The 21608-nt window shown below is 46.1% G+C and overlaps 1 protein-coding gene across 2 annotated transcripts in view; it reads right to left on the bottom strand.

Moving 5' to 3' along the window:
* Window positions 1–435: 435 nt before the first annotated feature.
* The window catches only part of LOC141102689 (galectin-1-like), a 34896-nt gene continuing 13723 nt past the window's right edge, over window positions 436–21608 (bottom strand). Inside the window, exons 1-3 of one of the 2 annotated variants that reach the window (XM_073591609.1) lie at window positions 19938–20018; window positions 19422–19593; window positions 436–779 (exon numbers count right to left, since the gene is read on the bottom strand). In XM_073591609.1, coding sequence (XP_073447710.1) covers window positions 636–779; window positions 19422–19593; window positions 19938–19987 — 366 coding nt within the window. In that variant the 5' untranslated portion in view covers window positions 19988–20018 and the 3' untranslated portion in view covers window positions 436–635. Of the gene's footprint in view, window positions 780–19421; window positions 19594–19937; window positions 20019–21608 lie in introns of those variants that run through there. The other variant, XM_073591608.1, reaches the window with a different exon arrangement.

The following is a 21608-nucleotide window of genomic DNA, read 5'->3' as shown; positions in this document are numbered from 1 at the left end:
GAATAAAAAAGTGCCGAGCGAAGCGAGGCCGTGCCCGAAGCGTGGCGAGAGAAGCAAGCCCGCGAGGGGCCCTCTTACAGGCACCATGTACCAGCTGATTTACAACTATTCGGCTTCGGCTATTTCCGCCGGCTCGTACTGCGCAGGAGCTGCTCCTGCGCAGTACAGGGGGGTCCTTATCCGCCGAGGGGAACTTTCTCGGCAGATCACTGGCACTACAGAGGAGCCATCGACTTATGCGGCTCCCTACTACACCTCCAACTTTACAAGTAGTCCCTCTGCATTGCACTCTGATGCTCTGGAATGATGATCTACCAGACTGAGATCTACCAGTCACCTGTCTGCGATCTACTGGTTGCTGACCCCGGACTACAGCAATCAATCCAAAGTCAGTTTGACGCTAAAAAATAAAATGATTGGATTGATCAGACACAATAGAGCTCACTGGATTTTATTTGAAATGTAGTAAAGTAAAAGCACAAAGTATGATTACATGAGCAGCAAGGATGCAGATTGGAGGGAGGGGGTTACAAAGCAGGATTAAAGAATTTTTTTCTTTTTGATCCACTATGGCCATTTTCACAGAACCTGGATATGGACACGTGGAACAAACAGCTCCTCTATTGCGGGGTTCTTTATGTTACTATGACGGACTTGAGATGGAGGTTTTTCATGGCCAAGTATGGGGTCCCCATTGTGGGAAAGCGGATTGGAAAGGAGAGAGGATTTCCGGTAGGTAATTGTATAATGATCTTGTCTTGTTCATACTGGAAGCAAATCTGTAAGAAAAGAGGTGGCACAGTGTCAGCTTGCTGGACTATAAAAAGTCAATGAGTGTTGGCCATAGAGACAAAGACTTTACCATACCGTTCATTTCAACAAAAATATATTTCCATAATATGATATGTACATGTAGCTTATTTTATGTACTCTCCACTTTTGTGTTGCAGAAAATTGTTAATGGAAGGAAAAAATGGAGGGATGTGCTTCTGTGCTGCAATGTTTTATTGACAGGACCTATGAGGACCAGTGGCGGTGCGTCCGTAAGGGCGCACAGGCACCGCCCCCTCTCTCCTGCCACCCCTCTATAATCAATAGATAGCTTCATGCAATGCATGAAGCTATCTATGGCTGCTGCTGCCACCCCCTATTCAGGCCTGGGCCCATTTCCGGGCCCCGGGCACCTGAATTACAGCGGCAAGGTATTTTTTTTAAGCACCTGCTTAGAGCCATAGGCTCTAATAGGCATCGAAAAAGGTAACCAGCGAGCGCCATGCTTGGCGTTCGCAGTTCACTCAGCTGTGTTAGAAAAGTGAATGAATATTTGCTTTCCTAACACTGAACCCGCCTGTCCGCCAATCAGGTGCTCGGGTCTGTTACCTGTCAGCTGATTGGCTGAAACGGCAGGCATTGTGATTGGATGCCTATCAGGCGTCCAATCATAGGAGAGGACGGGAGAAGACATCAAGGACATGGAGGAAAATGTTTGCCGCTCGGGGGCGGGGGGCACAGTGGCAGCATTCGATGGCAAAGTGGGAGCGTTTGATGGGCACAGTGAGGCTGTAATTGTTTTTTTTTTGTTTGTTTGCGCCCCCCCAAAAAATTTTGAGCACCAGCCGCCACTGATGAGGATGGTGTATCTGTCACCCAGAATTATTATTATACGAGATTTATATAGCACCAACAGTTTAGGCATTGCTTTACAATGTAGAGGGGGAACAGCAAAATTACAGTGCAGTTCAATACAGAACGGACAGGAGGGCCCGGCTCGTAGAGCTTACATTCTAAAGGGAGGGTGGGGTGGTACAAAAGGTAATAGCTGCGGAGAATGATTTGATGGGGGTGGCTCGGGGACAGTTGTTAGGTGGGTGTGGGATAGGCTTTCCTGAATAAGTGAGTTTTAAGGGATGTCCTAAAGGTGGACAGGTTAGGGGCCGATTGGACATACCGGGGTAGGGAGTTCCAGAGGATGGGATAAGCTCTGGAGAAGTTCTGAAAGCGAGCATGGGAGGAGGTAACAAGGGAGCTAGAGAGCAGGAGGTCCTGGAAGGAGCGGAGGGGACGATTTGGGCGATATCTGCAGATGAGGTTGGTGATGTAGCTGTGAGCGATGTTGTGGATGGCCTTGTATGTTGTGGTTAGCATTTAGAATTTTATATAGTGGGGTAGGGGAAGCCAATAATGGGACTGGCAGAGAGGGGCAGCAGTCACGGATCGATTAGTGAGGTGTATTAGTCTAGCAGCAGTATTCATAATAGACTGAAGGGGGGGATAGCCTGCTTAAGGGTAGTCCATTAAGGAGAGTTGCAGAAGTCAAGGCGGGAAAAATTCAAGGAGTGAATAAGTTGCTTTGTGGTGTCATTAGTCAGGAAGGGTCGAATTCTGGAAATGTTGCGGAGGTTAAGGTGGCAGGATTTAGCCAGTGATTGAATGTGGGGGCTGAAGGAGAGGTCAGAGTCAAGGATTGCACACAGGACCCTGCCATGTGTGGAGGGACCAATAGTTGTGTTGTTGATCCTAATAGTAAAGTCATGGGGGGGACAGCGAAGGAGGAAATATGACAAGCTCAGTTTTAGAAAGATTGAGTTTGAGGAAGTGGTGTGACATCCATACCGATATATCATTCAGTAAGTTTGAGATCTGTGAGGAGATCGAGGGTGTGAGTTGAGGAGTGGAGTTATATATTGTGGGTGTCATCGACATAGAGGTGGTATTGGAAGCCATGGGAGGTTATTAACTGGCCCAGGGAAGAGGTATAGAGCAAGAATAGGAGGGGCCCAAGGACGGAGCCTTGGGGTACCCCAACGGAAAGAGGAAGGGGAGTGGAGGAGATAGAGTTGTAAGTGACACTGAAAGTGTGCTGAGATAGGTAGGAGGTGAACCAGGATAAAGCAGAATCACGGAGGCCAAGGGAGTGTAATTTGTTGAGGAGGAGCAGGTGGTCAACTGTGTCGAAGGCAGCAGAGAGGTCTAAGAGTATGAGTATGGAGTAATGGCCATTGGTTTTAGCAGCTAGTAGGTCATTGGTGAGTTTTAGTAAGGCAGTTTCAGTAGAATGTTGTGGGCGGAAGCCGGACTGTAGGGGGGTCGAGAAAGTTGTTGTCCGTGAGGTAGCGAATCATTCGGTCATGGACAAGGCGTTCGATGATCTTGGAAGCAAAGGGGAGCAGGGAGATAGGTCTTAAGTTATTCAAACAGGTGGGGTCTAGTAAGGGTTTTTTAAGTATGGGGGTAACAAGTGCGTGTTTGAGTGGGGAAGGAAAGGTGCCGGAGTAGAGGAAGAGGTTAAAGATGTGGGATAGGAAGGTTAGGATAGAGCGGGAAGGTGGTCGCAGTAATTGTGAGGGGACAGGGTCCAGGGGACAGGTAGTGAGGTGGGCCATGGAGAGGAGTTTATCAACTTTATCGGTGGTAAATGGGCAGAAGGAGGAAAGTATTGAGTGTGGTGTTGGACCTGATGTGTTGGGTAGGGGAGGAAGTTCAATGCTGAATATCTTGCTGCATATTCTTGTGAATTGTGACAATTTTGCTTTTTAAATGGTTGACAATCAGTTGAGCGGTAAGCAAGTTGGTGGGTGGGGGCAGTGGAGGGTGAAGCAAGGAATTAAGGGTAGAAAAGAGAGTGTTGTAGTAGGTTTGTTTAGCAGTGTGGAGGCAGGAGCTGTATTTGAGAATGGCAGATTTGTAGAGGGTAAAGTCTTGCAGGGATTTAGATTTACGCCATGATCGCTCAAGAGCACGACTGCATCTCTTGAGACTTCTGATATCATCTATTTGTCAGGGTTGTGACAGATGGGGCCTGGTTCTGCGTGTAGAAAGAGGAGCAAGTACATCTAGGGTGGATGACAGCGTGTTGTTGTAGATGGAAATGGTTAGGTCTGGGCAGGACAGGGGTGTGATTTTGTCATAAAGGCCATCAGTAGCAGAGTGAAGAAGAGAAGGGTTGAGGTTGCGAAGGTTCCTGCGGGTAGTGGTTTGTGGGTTGGCAGCATGGGAGGTAGAAGACAAGGAGAGTGTGAAACAGATAAGGTTGTGATCAGAGAGAGGAAAGGGGGTGTTAGAGAGGTTGCAGGGAGTGCGGTGATGGGATAATATGAGGTCGACAGTGTTGCAGTTGGAGTGAGTGGTGGTTTTTGTCCATTGTGTTAGGTTAAAAGAGGAGGTTAGGTTAAGTAGAGCAGGGGGAAAGAGAGGGAGGTGTGGGATGAACCTGGAAGGTGTATTATGGGGAGAGGAGAAGACTGACACCCCCTCTTTTTCGTCCACTGGGTCTGGTGGAGTGAGTCCAGAGGAGGCCACTGTGTGACAGAGCAGCTGGAGAGGTAGTGTCAAATTCCTTTGAGCCAGATTTCAGTAATAGCAAATAGATTAAGGGATTTGGAGAGGAAAAGGTCATTAACAGAAGCTAGTTTGTTGAAGACTGAGCGGGCATTCCAGAGGGCACATGAAAGATGGGGGCTGACTTGTGGAATCAGGGGAATTGGGATGAGAAGGTGGGAGTTATGACTACTGTTGGAGGAGGTAGACAGCCAATTTTGGCATTGGGAATTGGGTGTGGGAGGGCCGGGGTTTGGTGCGATGTCCCCAGACATTAGGAGTAGTAGGAGGGTGAGGGTGGTAAGGCGGGAGTGGGATTTATAGGAGGGCAGATGCTGTAGTGGAGTGGAAGTGGTTATAATGTGTGGGCTTAGAATGAGCAGGAGGTGATAAGTGCAGTAATATTGAGTGGGCAGAATACAGAGAGATATGTACGGTTTGCGGGCTGGAGAGGGGGGGTAAAGAAATGAGAGTTTGAGGAGAGAGGACGTTATAACAAAGATTAGTGTTAGCATGTTGGGAGGTTGGGAGAGGGGAATAGAAGGAAGGCTGAGGAAAGTTAGAGGATGAAGGGGAACTTCCTGTAAAATAGGTGTTGAACATTAATGTCTGTACTTACTTTTTTGTAGCAGTGCCATAAGTGCCCGTGTACAAGTGCCAAACACTTGTCACCGGAGTGACACTTTGCGCAAGGAGTGGCCAGCCCAAATCCTTGCCAGCCATCCCAAGAAATTAACTACATTTATACTGGGATGGTGTGGGGGGGGGGGGGAGATAATAAGAATTACTACACATGGTCGGAATTTCCGACAACAAATGTTCGATGTGAGTGTGTAGGCTCCATCGGACATGTGCTGACGGAATTTCCGACAACAAATGTTTGAGAGATGGATCTCAAATTTTCCGACAACAAAAATTGTTGTCGGAAATTCCAAGCGTGTGTAGACAAATCCGACGCACAAAATTCCACGCATGCTCAGAATCAAGCAGAAGAGCCGCACTGGCTATTAAACGTATTTTTTCTCGGCTCGTCATACACCTTGTATGTCACTGCGTTCTTGACATTCGCAATTTCCGACAACATTTGTGTGACCGTAATTAGGGGATTGGCGCTGTTCACTAGTATGAGATAAAGAGATCCACTATAAACAAACTGCTACTCCAAGGAAAACATTTTACCCCAATTATAAATAAATGAAAAATGTAGCACAGTGTAAATGCTGTTAGAAAAATAAAAATAAGTGCTAGGAATGGTCACCAAAATGTGCAGACTACCCAAAGTAAAAAAGAATATAATACATAAAAAAATGGAACTCCAAACAATGAGTGATCGGTCAAGTGTGTGTAGAAAGTGGTTGTCAAAGTCCACTGAGAATGAATGATGTTTATGCAATAAAAAGTGCGATAAAAAATATAAGTGAGTTATACCTAAAAGTGGGGAAACACACTGTTGCCCACTATAAATAAGTGTGTATACTAGTGTAGCCAAATATTAAAAAATTATATTGTTTGAAAAAAATGTGTTGAAAAAAATGAAAAAACACAAAACAAAAATAAAAAACAAAATAAACATAGGAAAAAAACAAAGTCCAGGTACCACAAAATTGTAATCAAAAAGCAACACAAAAACAACAGGTGCCGTGAATATTAGTTCTGTCGTTCAGTAAAACAGTTCTAGTGCAACAGGCTAGTGCATCTTCAGAGGTTACAGGTAAGTCCGTCCCAATAGTTGTATACTGTCCAGGGTGGAGTCCCCTCTAGTGCCCCCACTCACCAGAGTGCCCAACCCCTGCAGGGGTAATGAGCATGTAGATCCAAATCTGATGATCCAATCGGTCGGTGTCCCCCTCACCACCTTTTATCACTTGTGTCACCAGATCGTTCTCAGAGGACATCCATCCGGAACAGTTATCATGTGCAGGGAAAAGAGAAGAGCCTCATAGTGTAATTCCGAAAGTAAATTTATTAAACTTAAGCTCACAACAGGAATAGATAAATAAAATCCGAAGATTAAAACAAATGGCACTCTGCCGGCTGACTCCACGTGAGAAGCCGCAGACAGAGCAGTGTAAGCGGCGTGCGTTCCACAGCCGTCTGCCGATGCCGGAAGTGCAGGACAACAACGAAAGGATAAAAAGACGTATGCGTACCAAGAGACCACGCCTTACGCGTTTCGTCATCAAGACGTCATCTGAGGCGCGGCCATCTTGGTACACCATACGTCTATAAATACTGCACGGAGGCGCCACGGAAGCCAATCGAAAAAAGTGGTGTATGACGAGCACATCCGCCCTGTTAATGAAAAATGGGAGGATTCGATGTAGTGCAAAATGGGAGATATGCTGTCGGACACCCCCTAGTGGGAGTTTAGGCAATAGATAATAGGTTCCAGGTAAAATGAGAAAGAGCGCCTCCGTGTGTACCAATAACTTAATGTCACCATTTTAACAAAACAATCCATACTACAACGAAATAGATATCTAATATATAATACAGAAATCCATGTAGCAGAAGGGAAATGAAAAAAATGAAAAAAGGAAGGGCCTTATCAATACAAATAATATAATGTCATATACACCAGATCATATATATAATGCCATAATGTAAAGACTGGCCTATTAATGAGATGCCTGTATATAAATACTCATGAGTAAAAACATATATAAATATTCATAAAAAACACATATAAATGGTCATCAAAAACTATCTTAAACATTTTTTCAGAAAATTCTTTGATACAAAAAGATTGTTCTAAATATCCCTAGTTCCACAACACGTTAGACAATTAAGTAGATTATAAAAATAAAAATAAAAATAAACAGGCAGAATAAAACAAGAATAAAAATAGAAGGTTAAAAACGGATACCATATAAGATAAAAATCAAAAAAAATTTTTTTCAAGATAAAAAACCGGAGAGAATATGGTCGAAAATGATTATAATATTTCTAATGTGAGGCCTGGGACATGCCATATGAAAAGTGTGCAACCAGGCTCCGGATACCAAGGGATGTGCCCTTGGATCCAAGTCTGGGATCATATATACAGCAACATTACCATCCACATCCAAAAACATATTTAGTGTATGAGTAAAGGAAAGATACTATAGCTTTAAAAAATATATATGAATGGGATACACCATAGAGTAAGATTTAGTTAGGAAGGGGGAACATAGGTGCCCAAAGTACACTAGCTATCTCACGTGACACATATTGTGCTATAATAAGAACCAGAAGGGAGGAATATAGTCATGGACCCTATATAATTATATACATGTCATACTGTATGCCGTAAACGGAAGGGATGAGGTGGAGTCCCTATGTGCGTATGGATATTAAAAATTAGATAAAAAACAGTTAAGATCGATGTCCACATTAAGTCCTCTAGGGACCAGACTGTCCAAACGGTATATCCATCTAGTTTCGTTTTGGGATATCAACACCTTCTTACTCCCCCCCCTCCAATTATCCTTGATCGTGTCTATACCGTAAAACACCAAACCCGATGGATCTCTATGATGGAACTCGTCAAAGTGCCTGGAAAGGTTATGCTTAGGAAACCCCTTTCTTATATTAGTAATGTGCTCCCTAATACGCACACGTAGGGGTCTCGTGGTCCTGCCCACATATTGTTTCCGACAGGGACACTCAATGACGTAGGTCACATGGGTGGTGTTACACGTGATCAATTCTCTAATGTCAAACTCTGTACCTTTTCTAGAAAAGAAAGAGGACCTTTTCTTCGGTTGCTTTTTGCTAACCCGACATCCCAGACAATTCTGGCATCTATAAAAGCCTTTAAGGCCTGAGAACAGCTTAATGTTTTTAGGAGGGTCTATAACATTATGTACCAATTGGTTCCTGAGGGTAGGGGCCCTTCTGTAAATAAACCGTGGTTTTCTGGTAAGAATGTTCCCCAGCGTTCTGTCAGATTTTAAAATGGGCCAATATTTCCTCACTATATGTTCTATATTCCTGTATTGAGTGTTAAAACCCGTGATAAAAGCTATGTCCCCTGGCAAGTCCCTTTGCGTGTTGTTTCCCTTAGTGACTAAGAGGGAATCCCGGTCCAGATTCATTATCTCATTTTTCAGTTGCCGTAGGGAATCGATATGGTAACCCTTATCAGTGAATTTTTTAATCAACATATCAGATTGTTCACAATAATCCTCAACATTCCGACAATTCCTCCTTATTCTCAACAGCTGTCCCTTAGGGATGTTATCTTTCCATTTGGGGTGGTGACAGCTGGAGATGGGTATATACCCATTACGATCGGTGGTTTTGAAGTATGTTTTCGTGAACAATTCATCCCCTTCCTTAAAAATTTGAAGGTCCAGATAATCAATCGTGTAAAAGTCCGATTTTCCAGTAAGCGCGATGCCAAAAGTGTTCTGATTAAGTTCATCAAGAAATTTTTGAAATGTGTCCGGGTTGCCTTCCCATAGAATGATGACATCATCGATGTAGCGGCGGTAAAATTTAATTTCTGGTCTCGATATCCCATATATGTAGCGTTCTTCCAACATGTCCATAAATAAATTCGCCACACTGGGGGCGTATTTAGCCCCCATGGCTACCCCTTTTTTCTGAACATAGAACTCTTTCTTATACCAGAAATAGTTGCTCTCCATGGCCAGCTCCAATCCTTCCAGAATAAATTCAATCTGTTCATGTCTTAATTTAGATCTTTCATGCAAAGCTTTTTTTACCCCTCTCAGTCCGTCTTTCTGAGAAATACTCGTATACAGGGAATTCACATCTATGGTGGCCAATAGCCATTGGCCACTCCCTGAAATAGTTTTTAATTCATTAATCAACTGGGTGCTATCCCTAAGATAAGACTTCCCTTCCACCACTAGGGGTTTCAGGAATTGATCAATATATTCCCCCAATCTAGAGAATAGGGAGTCCACTCCACTTATAATAGGCCTCCCCGGTGGTTTGTTCAGTCTTTTATGTATTTTGGGCAGATGGTATATGACCGGGGTTTTGGTGGATTCGGGAATCAAATATTGAGCCTCTTTCTTATTAAGAATACTAGAGAAACAGCTCAGGGTATGGTGGGATGTTGCCACACTTGAGACTTATATAGGAGAAAACATGACTCCTAGGAGGTTGAGGTGGGACCTTAATCCCAATGACGGCCTTAATGACTCTGGACTCATGGAAGAGTGGTTTGCGTTTTTTGCTAAATGTGAAAAGGAACTTTTAAGCAATATAGTCAAAAGAAGACAATTAAAATTACGAGGTATTGAAACTAATATTAGTAATATCAAAGCCCTTTTACAACCATATAGCAACCAAAGTGACTACAAAACCAAGGAGAAGGAACTGCAAGAGATCATTAAAAAATATGATCTAGAGATTCAAGCCAAAAAACAAAAGAAGTTTAAAAGGGATGTTTTGGACTACACCAACCGGAAAGTTTATAAATGGCAGACGGATAATGAAATGATGAATGAAGACCCCGATGTAATTTCGCTGGATGAGAATTCCAGTGAGGATGAGGATAGGATGGAAATACCCAACCAGAATATCCCAAGACAGACTAGATTTGAACATATACCTCCTATCAGAGGGGGTGAAATACCGAGGACTCCGATTTATACTCGGGGATATGAAGGCAGTAGAGATGAGCATTCTTATGGGAGGTCACCAGGCACCCCACGGTACAACGTTCCGACCCATAATAGGTTCTCCCCCATCAGAGAGATGAGACCGTACTCACCACACTGGGGCCCTAGGAACACGAGACAAAACCCAGGGGGTAGGGATTTTTTTCAGGGGAGACCCAGGGACAGACCACCTGGGAGATGGAACGCGAGAGTACAGTATCGGCGTCCAGGTTGGAGAGGAACACAGGCAGAACCCTACGACACTCGAAGAAGAGGGGATGGACCCATGGGTACATACAGAACACAGGGGGTGAATGGTCATCCGGGTCATCCATTACCTCTATACCCACGGAGGAATGCGGGGATTGGAGAGAACAGGAATACAGAGAGGGAACCGGAACAGGCATACAGAGAGTACGGAAGAAACAGACAAGAGGAAAACGAGGAGGGAGGAAGAAAAAGGAGAAGGGTATATTAGGCCAGGGCATCTTTAATCTTAGTGAGGCAGTTTTTTCAAGAGAGGAACTCAAGATATTGGATCTTGGACTTAAGTACGCACCCGAGAAAAGCATCGATAAATTTGAGGTATACATTGACCTACAGAAATTTATCAGAAAACTGAAGATAAAAAAGCACTTTGCTCTGAATAATAAGCCCACCCCCCCACCCGAACCAGAAGTCTACAGCCATACCCATCTTAAAAATAATTCAATTTTTAATCCCAAAGTTCCAGGGGATCAGTGTATAGGGGCTTTTAAGCGTATGGTGGAGAATGACCTGGCCAAAATGAAAACTAAGAAGTCAAGAAGCATCCACATTTGGAAAACCATTAAAGAAATCGGTCAAAAGAAGCAAGTGGTGATACGACCTGCCGACAAGGGGGGTGGACTAGTCATTTTGAAGAAAGAGGATTATGAGGAAGAGATGGAAAACCTACTGAAAGTAGAAAATACCTACAACAAACTGAAACATAACCCTAAGTTACAATATAAGAAGAAACTGAAGAAATTCGTAAAGAAAGGGTTGGAAGCAGGTATTCTTAATAAGAAAGAGGCTCAATATTTGATTCCCGAATCCACCAAAACCCCGGTCATATACCATCTGCCCAAAATACATAAAAGACTGAACAAACCACCGGGGAGGCCTATTATAAGTGGAGTGGACTCCCTATTCTCTAGATTGGGGGAATATATTGATCAATTCCTGAAACCCCTAGTGGTGGAAGGGAAGTCTTATCTTAGGGATAGCACCCAGTTGATTAATGAATTAAAAACTATTTCAGGGAGTGGCCAATGGCTATTGGCCACCATAGATGTGAATTCCCTGTATACGAGTATTTCTCAGAAAGACGGACTGAGAGGGGTAAAAAAAGCTTTGCATGAAAGATCTAAATTAAGACATGAACAGATTGAATTTATTCTGGAAGGATTGGAGCTGGCCATGGAGAGCAACTATTTCTGGTATAAGAAAGAGTTCTATGTTCAGAAAAAAGGGGTAGCCATGGGGGCTAAATACGCCCCCAGTGTGGCGAATTTATTTATGGACATGTTGGAAGAACGCTACATATATGGGATATCGAGACCAGAAATTAAATTTTACCGCCGCTACATCGATGATGTCATCATTCTATGGGAAGGCAACCCGGACACATTTCAAAAATTTCTTGATGAACTTAATCAGAACACTTTTGGCATCGCGCTTACTGGAAAATCGGACTTTTACACGATTGATTATCTGGACCTTCAAATTTTTAAGGAAGGGGATGAATTGTTCACGAAAACATACTTCAAAACCACCGATCGTAATGGGTATATACCCATCTCCAGCTGTCACCACCCCAAATGGAAAGATAACATCCCTAAGGGACAGCTGTTGAGAATAAGGAGGAATTGTCGGAATGTTGAGGATTATTGTGAACAATCTGATATGTTGATTAAAAAATTCACTGATAAGGGTTACCATATCGATTCCCTACGGCAACTGAAAAATGAGATAATGAATCTGGACCGGGATTCCCTCTTAGTCACTAAGGGAAACAACACGCAAAGGGACTTGCCAGGGGACATAGCTTTTATCACGGGTTTTAACACTCAATACAGGAATATAGAACATATAGTGAGGAAATATTGGCCCATTTTAAAATCTGACAGAACGCTGGGGAACATTCTTACCAGAAAACCACGGTTTATTTACAGAAGGGCCCCTACCCTCAGGAACCAATTGGTACATAATGTTATAGACCCTCCTAAAAACATTAAGCTGTTCTCAGGCCTTAAAGGCTTTTATAGATGCCAGAATTGTCTGGGATGTCGGGTTAGCAAAAAGCAACCGAAGAAAAGGTCCTCTTTCTTTTCTAGAAAAGGTACAGAGTTTGACATTAGAGAATTGATCACGTGTAACACCACCCATGTGACCTACGTCATTGAGTGTCCCTGTCGGAAACAATATGTGGGCAGGACCACGAGACCCCTACGTGTGCGTATTAGGGAGCACATTACTAATATAAGAAAGGGGTTTCCTAAGCATAACCTTTCCAGGCACTTTGACGAGTTCCATCATAGAGATCCATCGGGTTTGGTGTTTTACGGTATAGACACGATCAAGGATAATTGGAGGGGGGGGAGTAAGAAGGTGTTGATATCCCAAAACGAAACTAGATGGATATACCGTTTGGACAGTCTGGTCCCTAGAGGACTTAATGTGGACATCGATCTTAACTGTTTTTTATCTAATTTTTAATATCCATACGCACATAGGGACTCCACCTCATCCCTTCCGTTTACGGCATACAGTATGACATGTATATAATTATATAGGGTCCATGACTATATTCCTCCCTTCTGGTTCTTATTATAGCACAATATGTGTCACGTGAGATAGCTAGTGTACTTTGGGCACCTATGTTCCCCCTTCCTAACTAAATCTTACTCTATGGTGTATCCCATTCATATATATTTTTTAAAGCTATAGTATCTTTCCTTTACTCATACACTAAATATGTTTTTGGATGTGGATGGTAATGTTGCTGTATATATGATCCCAGACTTGGATCCAAGGGCACATCCCTTGGTATCCGGAGCCTGGTTGCACACTTTTCATATGGCATGTCCCAGGCCTCACATTAGAAATATTATAATCATTTTCGACCATATTCTCTCCGGTTTTTTATCTTGAAAAAAATTTTTTTTGATTTTTATCTTATATGGTATCCGTTTTTAACCTTCTATTTTTATTCTTGTTTTATTCTGCCTGTTTATTTTTATTTTTATTTTTATAATCTACTTAATTGTCTAACGTGTTGTGGAACTAGGGATATTTAGAACAATCTTTTTGTATCAAAGAATTTTCTGAAAAAATGTTTAAGATAGTTTTTGATGACCATTTATATGTGTTTTTTATGAATATTTATATATGTTTTTACTCATGAGTATTTATATACAGGCATCTCATTAATAGGCCAGTCTTTACATTATGGCATTATATATATGATCTGGTGTATATGACATTATATTATTTGTATTGATAAGGCCCTTCCTTTTTTCATTTTTTTCATTTCCCTTCTGCTACATGGATTTCTGTATTATATATTAGATATCTATTTCGTTGTAGTATGGATTGTTTTGTTAAAATGGTGACATTAAGTTATTGGTACACACGGAGGCGCTCTTTCTCATTTTACCTGGAACCTATTATCTATTGCCTAAACTCCCACTAGGGGGTGTCCGACAGCATATCTCCCATTTTGCACTACATCGAATCCTCCCATTTTTCATTAACAGGGCGGATGTGCTCGTCATACACCACTTTTTTCGATTGGCTTCCGTGGCGCCTCCGTGCAGTATTTATAGACGTATGGTGTACCAAGATGGCCGCGCCTCAGATGACGTCTTGATGACGAAACGCGTAAGGCGTGGTCTCTTGGTACGCATACGTCTTTTTATCCTTTTGTTGTTGTCCTGCACTTCCGGCATCGGCAGACGGCTGTGGAACGCACGCCGCTTACACTGCTCTGTCTGCGGCTTCTCACGTGGAGTCAGCCGGCAGAGTGCCATTTGTTTTAATCTTCGGATTTTATTTATCTATTCCTGTTGTGAGCTTAAGTTTAATAAATTTACTTTCGGAATTACACTATGAGGCTCTTCTCTTTTCCCTGCACATGATAACTGTTCCGGATGGATGTCCTCTGAGAACGATCTGGTGACACAAGTGATAAAAGGTGGTGAGGGGGACACCGACCGATTGGATCATCAGATTTGGATCTACATGCTCATTACCCCTGCAGGGGTTGGGCACTCTGGTGAGTGGGGGCACTAGAGGGGACTCCACCCTGGACAGTATACAACTATTGGGACGGACTTACCTGTAACCTCTGAAGATGCACTAGCCTGTTGCACTAGAACTGTTTTACTGAACGACAGAACTAATATTCACGGCACCTGTTGTTTTTGTGTTGCTTTTTGATTACAATTTTGTGGTACCTGGACTTTGTTTTTTTCCTATGTTTATTTTGTTTTTTATTTTTGTTTTGTGTTTTTTCATTTTTTTCAACACATTTTTTTCAAACAATATAATTTTTTAATATTTGGCTACACTAGTATACACACTTATTTATAGTGGGCAACAGTGTGTTTCCCCACTTTTAGGTATAACTCACTTATATTTTTTATCGCACTTTTTATTGCATAAACATCATTCATTCTCAGTGGACTTTGACAACCACTTTCTACACACACTTGACCGATCACTCATTGTTTGGAGTTCCATTTTTTTATGTATTATATTCTTTTTTACTTTGGGTAGTCTGCACATTTTGGTGACCATTCCTAGCACTTATTTTTATTTTTCTAACAGCATTTACACTGTGCTACATTTTTCATTTATTTATAATTGGGGTAAAATGTTTTCCTTGGAGTAGCAGTTTGTTTATAGTGGATCTCTTTATCTCATACTAGTGAACAGCGCCAATCCCCTAATTCAGATTTTATAACTACTGGATCGCACCTTTGGGGCTTTCTTTATCTGGGGGGCTGCAGTTCAGTCACAAGCCCGTCCTAAGCGCAGAACACCACCATATACGATTTGTGTGACCGTGTGTATGCAACAAAATGGCCGCCGGCGCAGCCGCTAGATCATTCCTCCTTGTGTTCAGTGGAGAGAGGAAGGGGGCTCGATCCGTGCAGCCAATGAATCGGCTTCTCCTCTCACAATACTGAAGCCGGGGTTAGCTGCACGGATCGGCCCCTCCCCTCTCCACTGAACACACGGTGCCGGCCGCTCATGCCATGTTCCTTCTGCTCTTGTCTCAGTGCAGCAATTTAACTTTAATGTACAGAAGGGGGTTAGCTATATACAGGAGGGGGGGGGGTTAACTATTTACAGGGGGCTTAACTATGTACAGGGGGAGGGGGTAACTATGGTTCTGCCTGGGACACTGAAGTAAGAACTGAGGCTGGGGGGCACCTGATGCAAAGAGGGACCCTGCTGGGGGGCACCTGATGCAAAGAGGGACCCTGCTGGGGGGCACCTGATGCAAAGAGGGACCCTGCTGGGGGGCACCTGATGCAAAGGGGGACCCTGCTGGGGGGCACCTGATGCAAAGGGGGACCCTGCTGGGGGGCACCTGATGCAGAGGGGGACCCTGCTGGGGGGCACCTGATGCAGAGGGGGACCCTGCTGGGGGGCACCTGATGCAGAGGGGGACCCTGCTGGGGGGCACCTGATGCAGAGGGGGACCCTGCTGGGGGGCACCTGATGCAAGGAGGGACCCTGCTGGGGGGCACCTGATGCAAAGAGGGACCCTGCTGGGGGGCACCTGATGCAGAGGGGGACCCTGCTGGGGGGCACCTGATGCAGAGGGGGACCCTGCTGGGGGGCACCTGATGCAGAGGGGGACCCTGCTGGGGGGCACCTGATGCAAGGAGGGACCCTGCTGGGGGCACCTGATGCAAGGAGGGACTCTGCTGGGGGCACCTGATGCAAGGAGGGACCCTGCTGGGGGCACCTGATGCAAGGAGGGACCCTGCTGGGGGCACCTGATGCAAGGAGGGACTCTGCTGGGGGCACCTGATGCAAAGAGGGACCCTGCTGGGGGGCACCTGATGCAAAGAGGGACCCTGCTGGGGGGCACCTGATGCAAAGAGGGACCCTGCTGGGGGGCACCTGATGCAAAGGGGGACCCTGCTGGGGGGCACCTGATGCAAAGGGGGACCCTGCTGGGGGGCACCTGATGCAGAGGGGGACCCTGCTGGGGGGCACCTGATGCAGAGGGGGACCCTGCTGGGGGGCACCTGATGCAGAGGGGGACCCTGCTGGGGGGCACCTGATGCAGAGGGGGACCCTGCTGGGGGGCACCTGATGCAAGGAGGGACCCTGCTGGGGGGCACCTGATGCAAAGGGGGACCCTGCTGGGGGGCACCTGATGCAGAGGGGGACCCTGCTGGGGGGCACCTGATGCAGAGGGGGACCCTGCTGGGGGGCACCTGATGCAGAGGGGGACCCTGCTGGGGGGCACCTGATGCAAGGAGGGACCCTGCTGGGGGCACCTGATGCAAGGAGGGACTCTGCTGGGGGCACCTGATGCAAGGAGGGACCCTGCTGGGGGCACCTGATGCAAGGAGGGACCCTGCTGGGGGCACCTGATGCAAGGAGGGACTCTGCTGGGGGCACCTGATGCAAGGAGGGACTCTGCTGGGGGCACCTGATGCAAGGAGGGACTCTGCTGGGGGCACCTGATGCAAGGAGGGACTCTGCTGGGGGCACCTGATGCAAGGAGGGACTCTGCTGGGGGCACCTGATGCAAAGAGGGACCCTGCTGGGGGGCACCTGATGCAAAGAGGGACCCTGCTGGGGGGCACCTGATGCAAAGAGGGACCCTGCTGGGGGGCACCTGATGCAAAGGGGGACCCTGCTGGGGGGCACCTGTTGCAGAGGGGGACCCTGCTGGGGGGCACCTGATGCAGAGGGGGACCCTGCTGGGGGGCACCTGATGCAGAGGGGGACCCTGCTGGGGGGCACCTGATGCAGAGGGGGACCCTGCTGGGGGGCACCTGATGCAAGGAGGGACCCTGCTGGGGGGCACCTGATGCAAGGAGGGACCCTGCTGGGGGCACCTGATGCAAGGAGGGACCCTGCTGGGGGCACCTGATGCAAGGAGGGACCCTGCTGGGGGCACCTGATGCAAGGAGGGACCCTGCTGGGGGCACCTGATGCAAGGAGGGACTCTGCTGGGGGCACCTGATGCAAGGAGGGACTCTGCTGGGGGCACCTGATGCAAGGAGGGACTCTGCTGGGGGCACCTGATGCAAGGAGGGACTCTGCTGGGGGCACCTGATGCAAGGAGGGACTCTGCTGGGGGCACCTGATGCAAGGAGGGACTCTGCTGGGGGCACCTGATGCAAGGAGGGACTCTGCTGGGGGCACCTGATGCAAGGAGGGACTCTGCTGGGGGCACCTGATGCAAGGAGGGACTCTGCTGGGGGCACCTGATGCAAGGAGGGACTCTGCTGGAGGCACCTGTGCCTGTATGCTCACCATCATCACCCAGGGTTCCTTCAGGAGGTTTCTAGGAGTTCCTTGAGCTGTGGCTGATTAACCTCCCATTTAATATTTCCTGCTTATTTTGGGGTCCAACATCACTTGGCGGGGCCAGATTCACGACACCAATGATTTTTTCTGCCTGTAAGAATTGAATTTTGACCACCACTGTAAGTGGGGCATTCTTACCACCAGCCACCAATGCAAGGGGCATTTGTTTCCACTGACTACCAATGAATTGGTTTTAGCAGGGGTTCCCCAAAACCTAAACATTTTTCAAGGGTTCCTCTGGGGCAAAAAAGGTTAAGAAATGTAGCTGGCATGGCATACAGCGGCCTTTCCATTATCCTACCCCTACCACAAACATGACAAAGACTTGAGACTCTGGCATTAGACTGTGAATCCTAGGGGGCAGGGCTTAACGACAAAGGGTGCTGGGCTTAACATTTGCTGTGTGTATACCAATAGAAATGCTATACCTCTCGGTGGTTATTTTCAATAATACTGTTTTTGTCTGTTATCTGCAGATCACCATGTACAAACTATATCTGCAATGTATCTAATTCTTAGACCTTTTTCTATACTGATAAAAAACAAAAAACAAACAATCCCCCCCTCCAGGGGTCCCAATACATGTCTGTCCTGATGCAGATCTGCCACTGTCTAAGCCATGGCTCCAATTCATGTGTCCTTGACAACGGTCCCATCTACTATGACTGACTTGGGGTAAATGAGAATTGTTGACGAGAATACGATTTTTCTGTGTCAGTTATTTCTTATTCTACCCCATATAGAATTCTGCCCCCAGAGATGAACTGAGCATTCATCAGCAGTAATATTCATTCCCAGTATCCCCTCCTAATCACACACATTGGTATCCCCCTATATTCCTCCCAAACACACACGTTGGTAGCTCCTTTGTACCCCCCCGGCACACACATTGTACTCTCCTTTGTATCCTGCCCCTGGCACTCACATTGGACCCTTTCCATTTCCCACCACAGCACCCACATTGGTCCCTCCCCTCTATCTCGCCCTAGCACACACACATTGGTCTGTCCCCTGTATCCCATCCCCAGCACACACATTGGTCCCTCCCCTGTATCCTCCCCAGCACACACATTGGTCTGTCCCCTGTATCCCATCCCCAGCACACATTGGTCCCTCCCCTGTATCCCATCCCCAGCACACACATTGGTCCCTCCCCTGTATCCCATCCCCAGCACACACATTGGTCCCTCCCCTGTATCCCATCCCCAGCACCCACATTGGTCTCTCCCCTGTATTTCGTCCCCAGCCCATACATTGGTCTCTCTCTAACAGAGATGTAACACGATGGTGATGAGCTTCAGTTCCCGGCCAACCCCCCACTACCCCCCAGATTGAGCCTCTACAGGGGAACCTATAGTAACATTCCATGTCAGGGATTTCCTGATCACCATTCCCTCCTCCACTTAGAATAACCATCTCAGAAACATACCATTTTCAATAACACACGCATACACGAATAGAAATAAAATGTTACATGAAAAATTTCACAAGCCAATAATTCTGACAATCAGTGATCTGACCAAAAGCAACCATTCACTAAGCGGTATATCATGGCACACAATGGCAGCATGATGGAATCCATTGGATCTCTCTATGTGGGAGGTTCTCATCCTTCATGGAATGAGCTGAATGGCTATATACCCTTCACCGAAGCCGTCACTGGCTGCCTACTGCACCTTTCGGAGATGGATAAAATCTGGTGCAGCTCTGCATAGAAACCAATCGGCATCCAGTTTTCTTTTTGGCAAAGCTTAATTGAACAAGCTGAAGAAGTTGATTGGCTCCCATGCACAGCTGCACCAGATTTTGTACTCTCCAGTTTTAGTAAATAAACCCTCAATGTGTCCAATTTGAACAGTGATGCCCCATCCAACATTTGTCCCGCCCCTCCCAGTGTAGACGTACCTTGGTGTCTGATCCCTCCTGGAGGGGAAAAAAGCTTTCCCTCCGCCCCTCTCCCCAGGCATCGTCCCGCTTTGAGTTCAAGATTATCATGCGATTGTCTCCAGAATAGTCAAATCGAGCATCAAAGTGTAACACATAATTACTATCATCTATTCCCAAGTTTATGGTAAACCTAGAAAGACAGAAACAGCAATTATTCTTCTCAGCTGACCTTGTTGGATGTAGTAGTCGAGTCATTCACCAGTGGTTCTCCCATGGGTATCAGAGGTACTTCTGCCACTTTTAAAGAAAATTCATGATAGAAAATTATATTTACATTTTCTAGAATCTCAATAGAAATTAAAAAAAAAAAAAGTATAAATAGATTATACCAGCTACTATTTTTAGAGACCTAAAACTATAATAGTTTGCTAGAAAAACATTTCTAAACAAATAGGGTCCTGGTAATACACGTCCCCATACCACAAAATACCTAAAGTGAACCTTTAGCCTGGACATGGACAAACAGTTACTTACATATTCTTAACAAGCTGTAAGTAAGGTTTTAGACAATCCCTTATTGACATTTGTAGTTGCAATCACTGTGGAACAATTCATCCTGGAAGTTGCCAAGAGAAACAAAAAAAATCATTAAAGTCTTTATTAGCTTTTTGCTCTCCCGTCCTACTACTAAGAGAGGGGGTATGGTGATCTGAGCTGCAGAGTCACTGCTGGGAGAGGGAACAAGGTGAGCTCAGCTTTGAGTCACTGCTGGCTGATGGAGAGCAGGGTGAGCTGAGCTGCTGCTGAGACTGCCAAGCAGAGGGGGCTCTTTAATTAGGCGGTCACCTAAGGTCCACGCTCACAGGGGCATCCTGGATGCCTAATTTGCCTAGTTAAAGATCCGCCTCTGAGGCTGGCAGGCAGGGATCTCGGTGCCATTAGTACAATGCCAAGTCCTGTCCAGTCTGTAAGCTGTACAATCCCCTTCAATTCGGGGCTGTGATCAGGACTAATTCACCGGGGGATGGGAGTTCACTGACAGCTCTGGATCACAGCCAGATAGAGCCGCTCAGCAGAACGCTGACAGTTCCATCCTCCTACACAGGCAGGAGAGGAGAGAGAGCTGCTTCTGCTCCTCCTGTGTCTGACCCGCCCACATTCCCTGACTGCCTAAGAGAAGGGGATGTGTGGGTGGGAAGCCCAGCGCAGAGAGAGAGTCAGTCTCTCTCTCTCTATGCTACTAAAATACCGTATGAGTTATTTTATGAAGTCTTGCTGTATTTTAATAGTGAAAACATGCAGTAATTTAAAGAGGAGTTCCACCCAGGGGGGCCGTCAAAAAAAAAAAAAAAAAAATTAAAAGTCAGCAGCTACAAATACTGCAGCTGCTGACTTTTAATTGGACACTTACCTGTCCCTGGGTCCCCCTCCGCTCGTCGGCGCCGGCATTTCAACTGTGGGCGCCAGGCTGTGGCTTCACAGCCTGGCACCCACTGCGCATGCGCGCGCTGTGATTGGCCGCTCAATCACCTGGGACCTGTAATGGGTCCCAGATGATTGACAGGAGGGAGGGAGCAGAGCGGAGCCCTTTCTGTGCCGAGGGGGAAGTGATGTCACCAGCCCAGGCAAAGGAACAGGCAGACTACGAGGGACCACCTAGCAACAGGGAATTAGAGGTAAGTGAAAAAAAAAAAAAAAAAATATCCAAATTTTTTGGGGTTTTTTTTTAGAATTTTTCCAGTTATTTTTGTTTTTTGGGTGGAACCCCACTTTAACACCTGGCACTAGTCGGCCTATTTATTTGCATCAGTGGCGTCACTAGGGTTGGTGTCACCTGGTGCAGTAAAACATGGTGTCACCCCCCCTCCTGTCTAGGCTGTCCAGCACCATGCAGGCAGAGCACGGTAACGGGGCGCACCCCAAACCAGCCCCTGTAAATGTTAGTATAGGTTGGTATAGTGGCAGGTTGGGGTGGTATAGGGCAGGTTTAGGTAGTATATGGCAGGTTAGAGTGTTACAGGGCAGGTTAAGGTGGTATTGGGCATGTTGGGGTAGTACAGGGCAGGTTGGGGTGGCACAGGGGAGGCTGGGGTGGTATAGGGCAGGTTGGGGTGGCACAGGGCGGGCTGGGGTGATACAGGGCAGGTTGGGGTAGTATAGGGCAGGTTGGGGTTGTACAGGGCAGGCTGGGGTGGCACAGGGCAG

Source organism: Aquarana catesbeiana, linkage group LG07, assembly GCF_042186555.1.
Source record: "Aquarana catesbeiana isolate 2022-GZ linkage group LG07, ASM4218655v1, whole genome shotgun sequence".
Classification (NCBI taxonomy): Eukaryota; Metazoa; Chordata; class Amphibia; order Anura; family Ranidae; genus Aquarana; species Aquarana catesbeiana.
The sequence above is the reverse complement of the archived record's forward strand: the minus strand, read 5'-3'. Positions and strand labels throughout refer to the sequence as shown.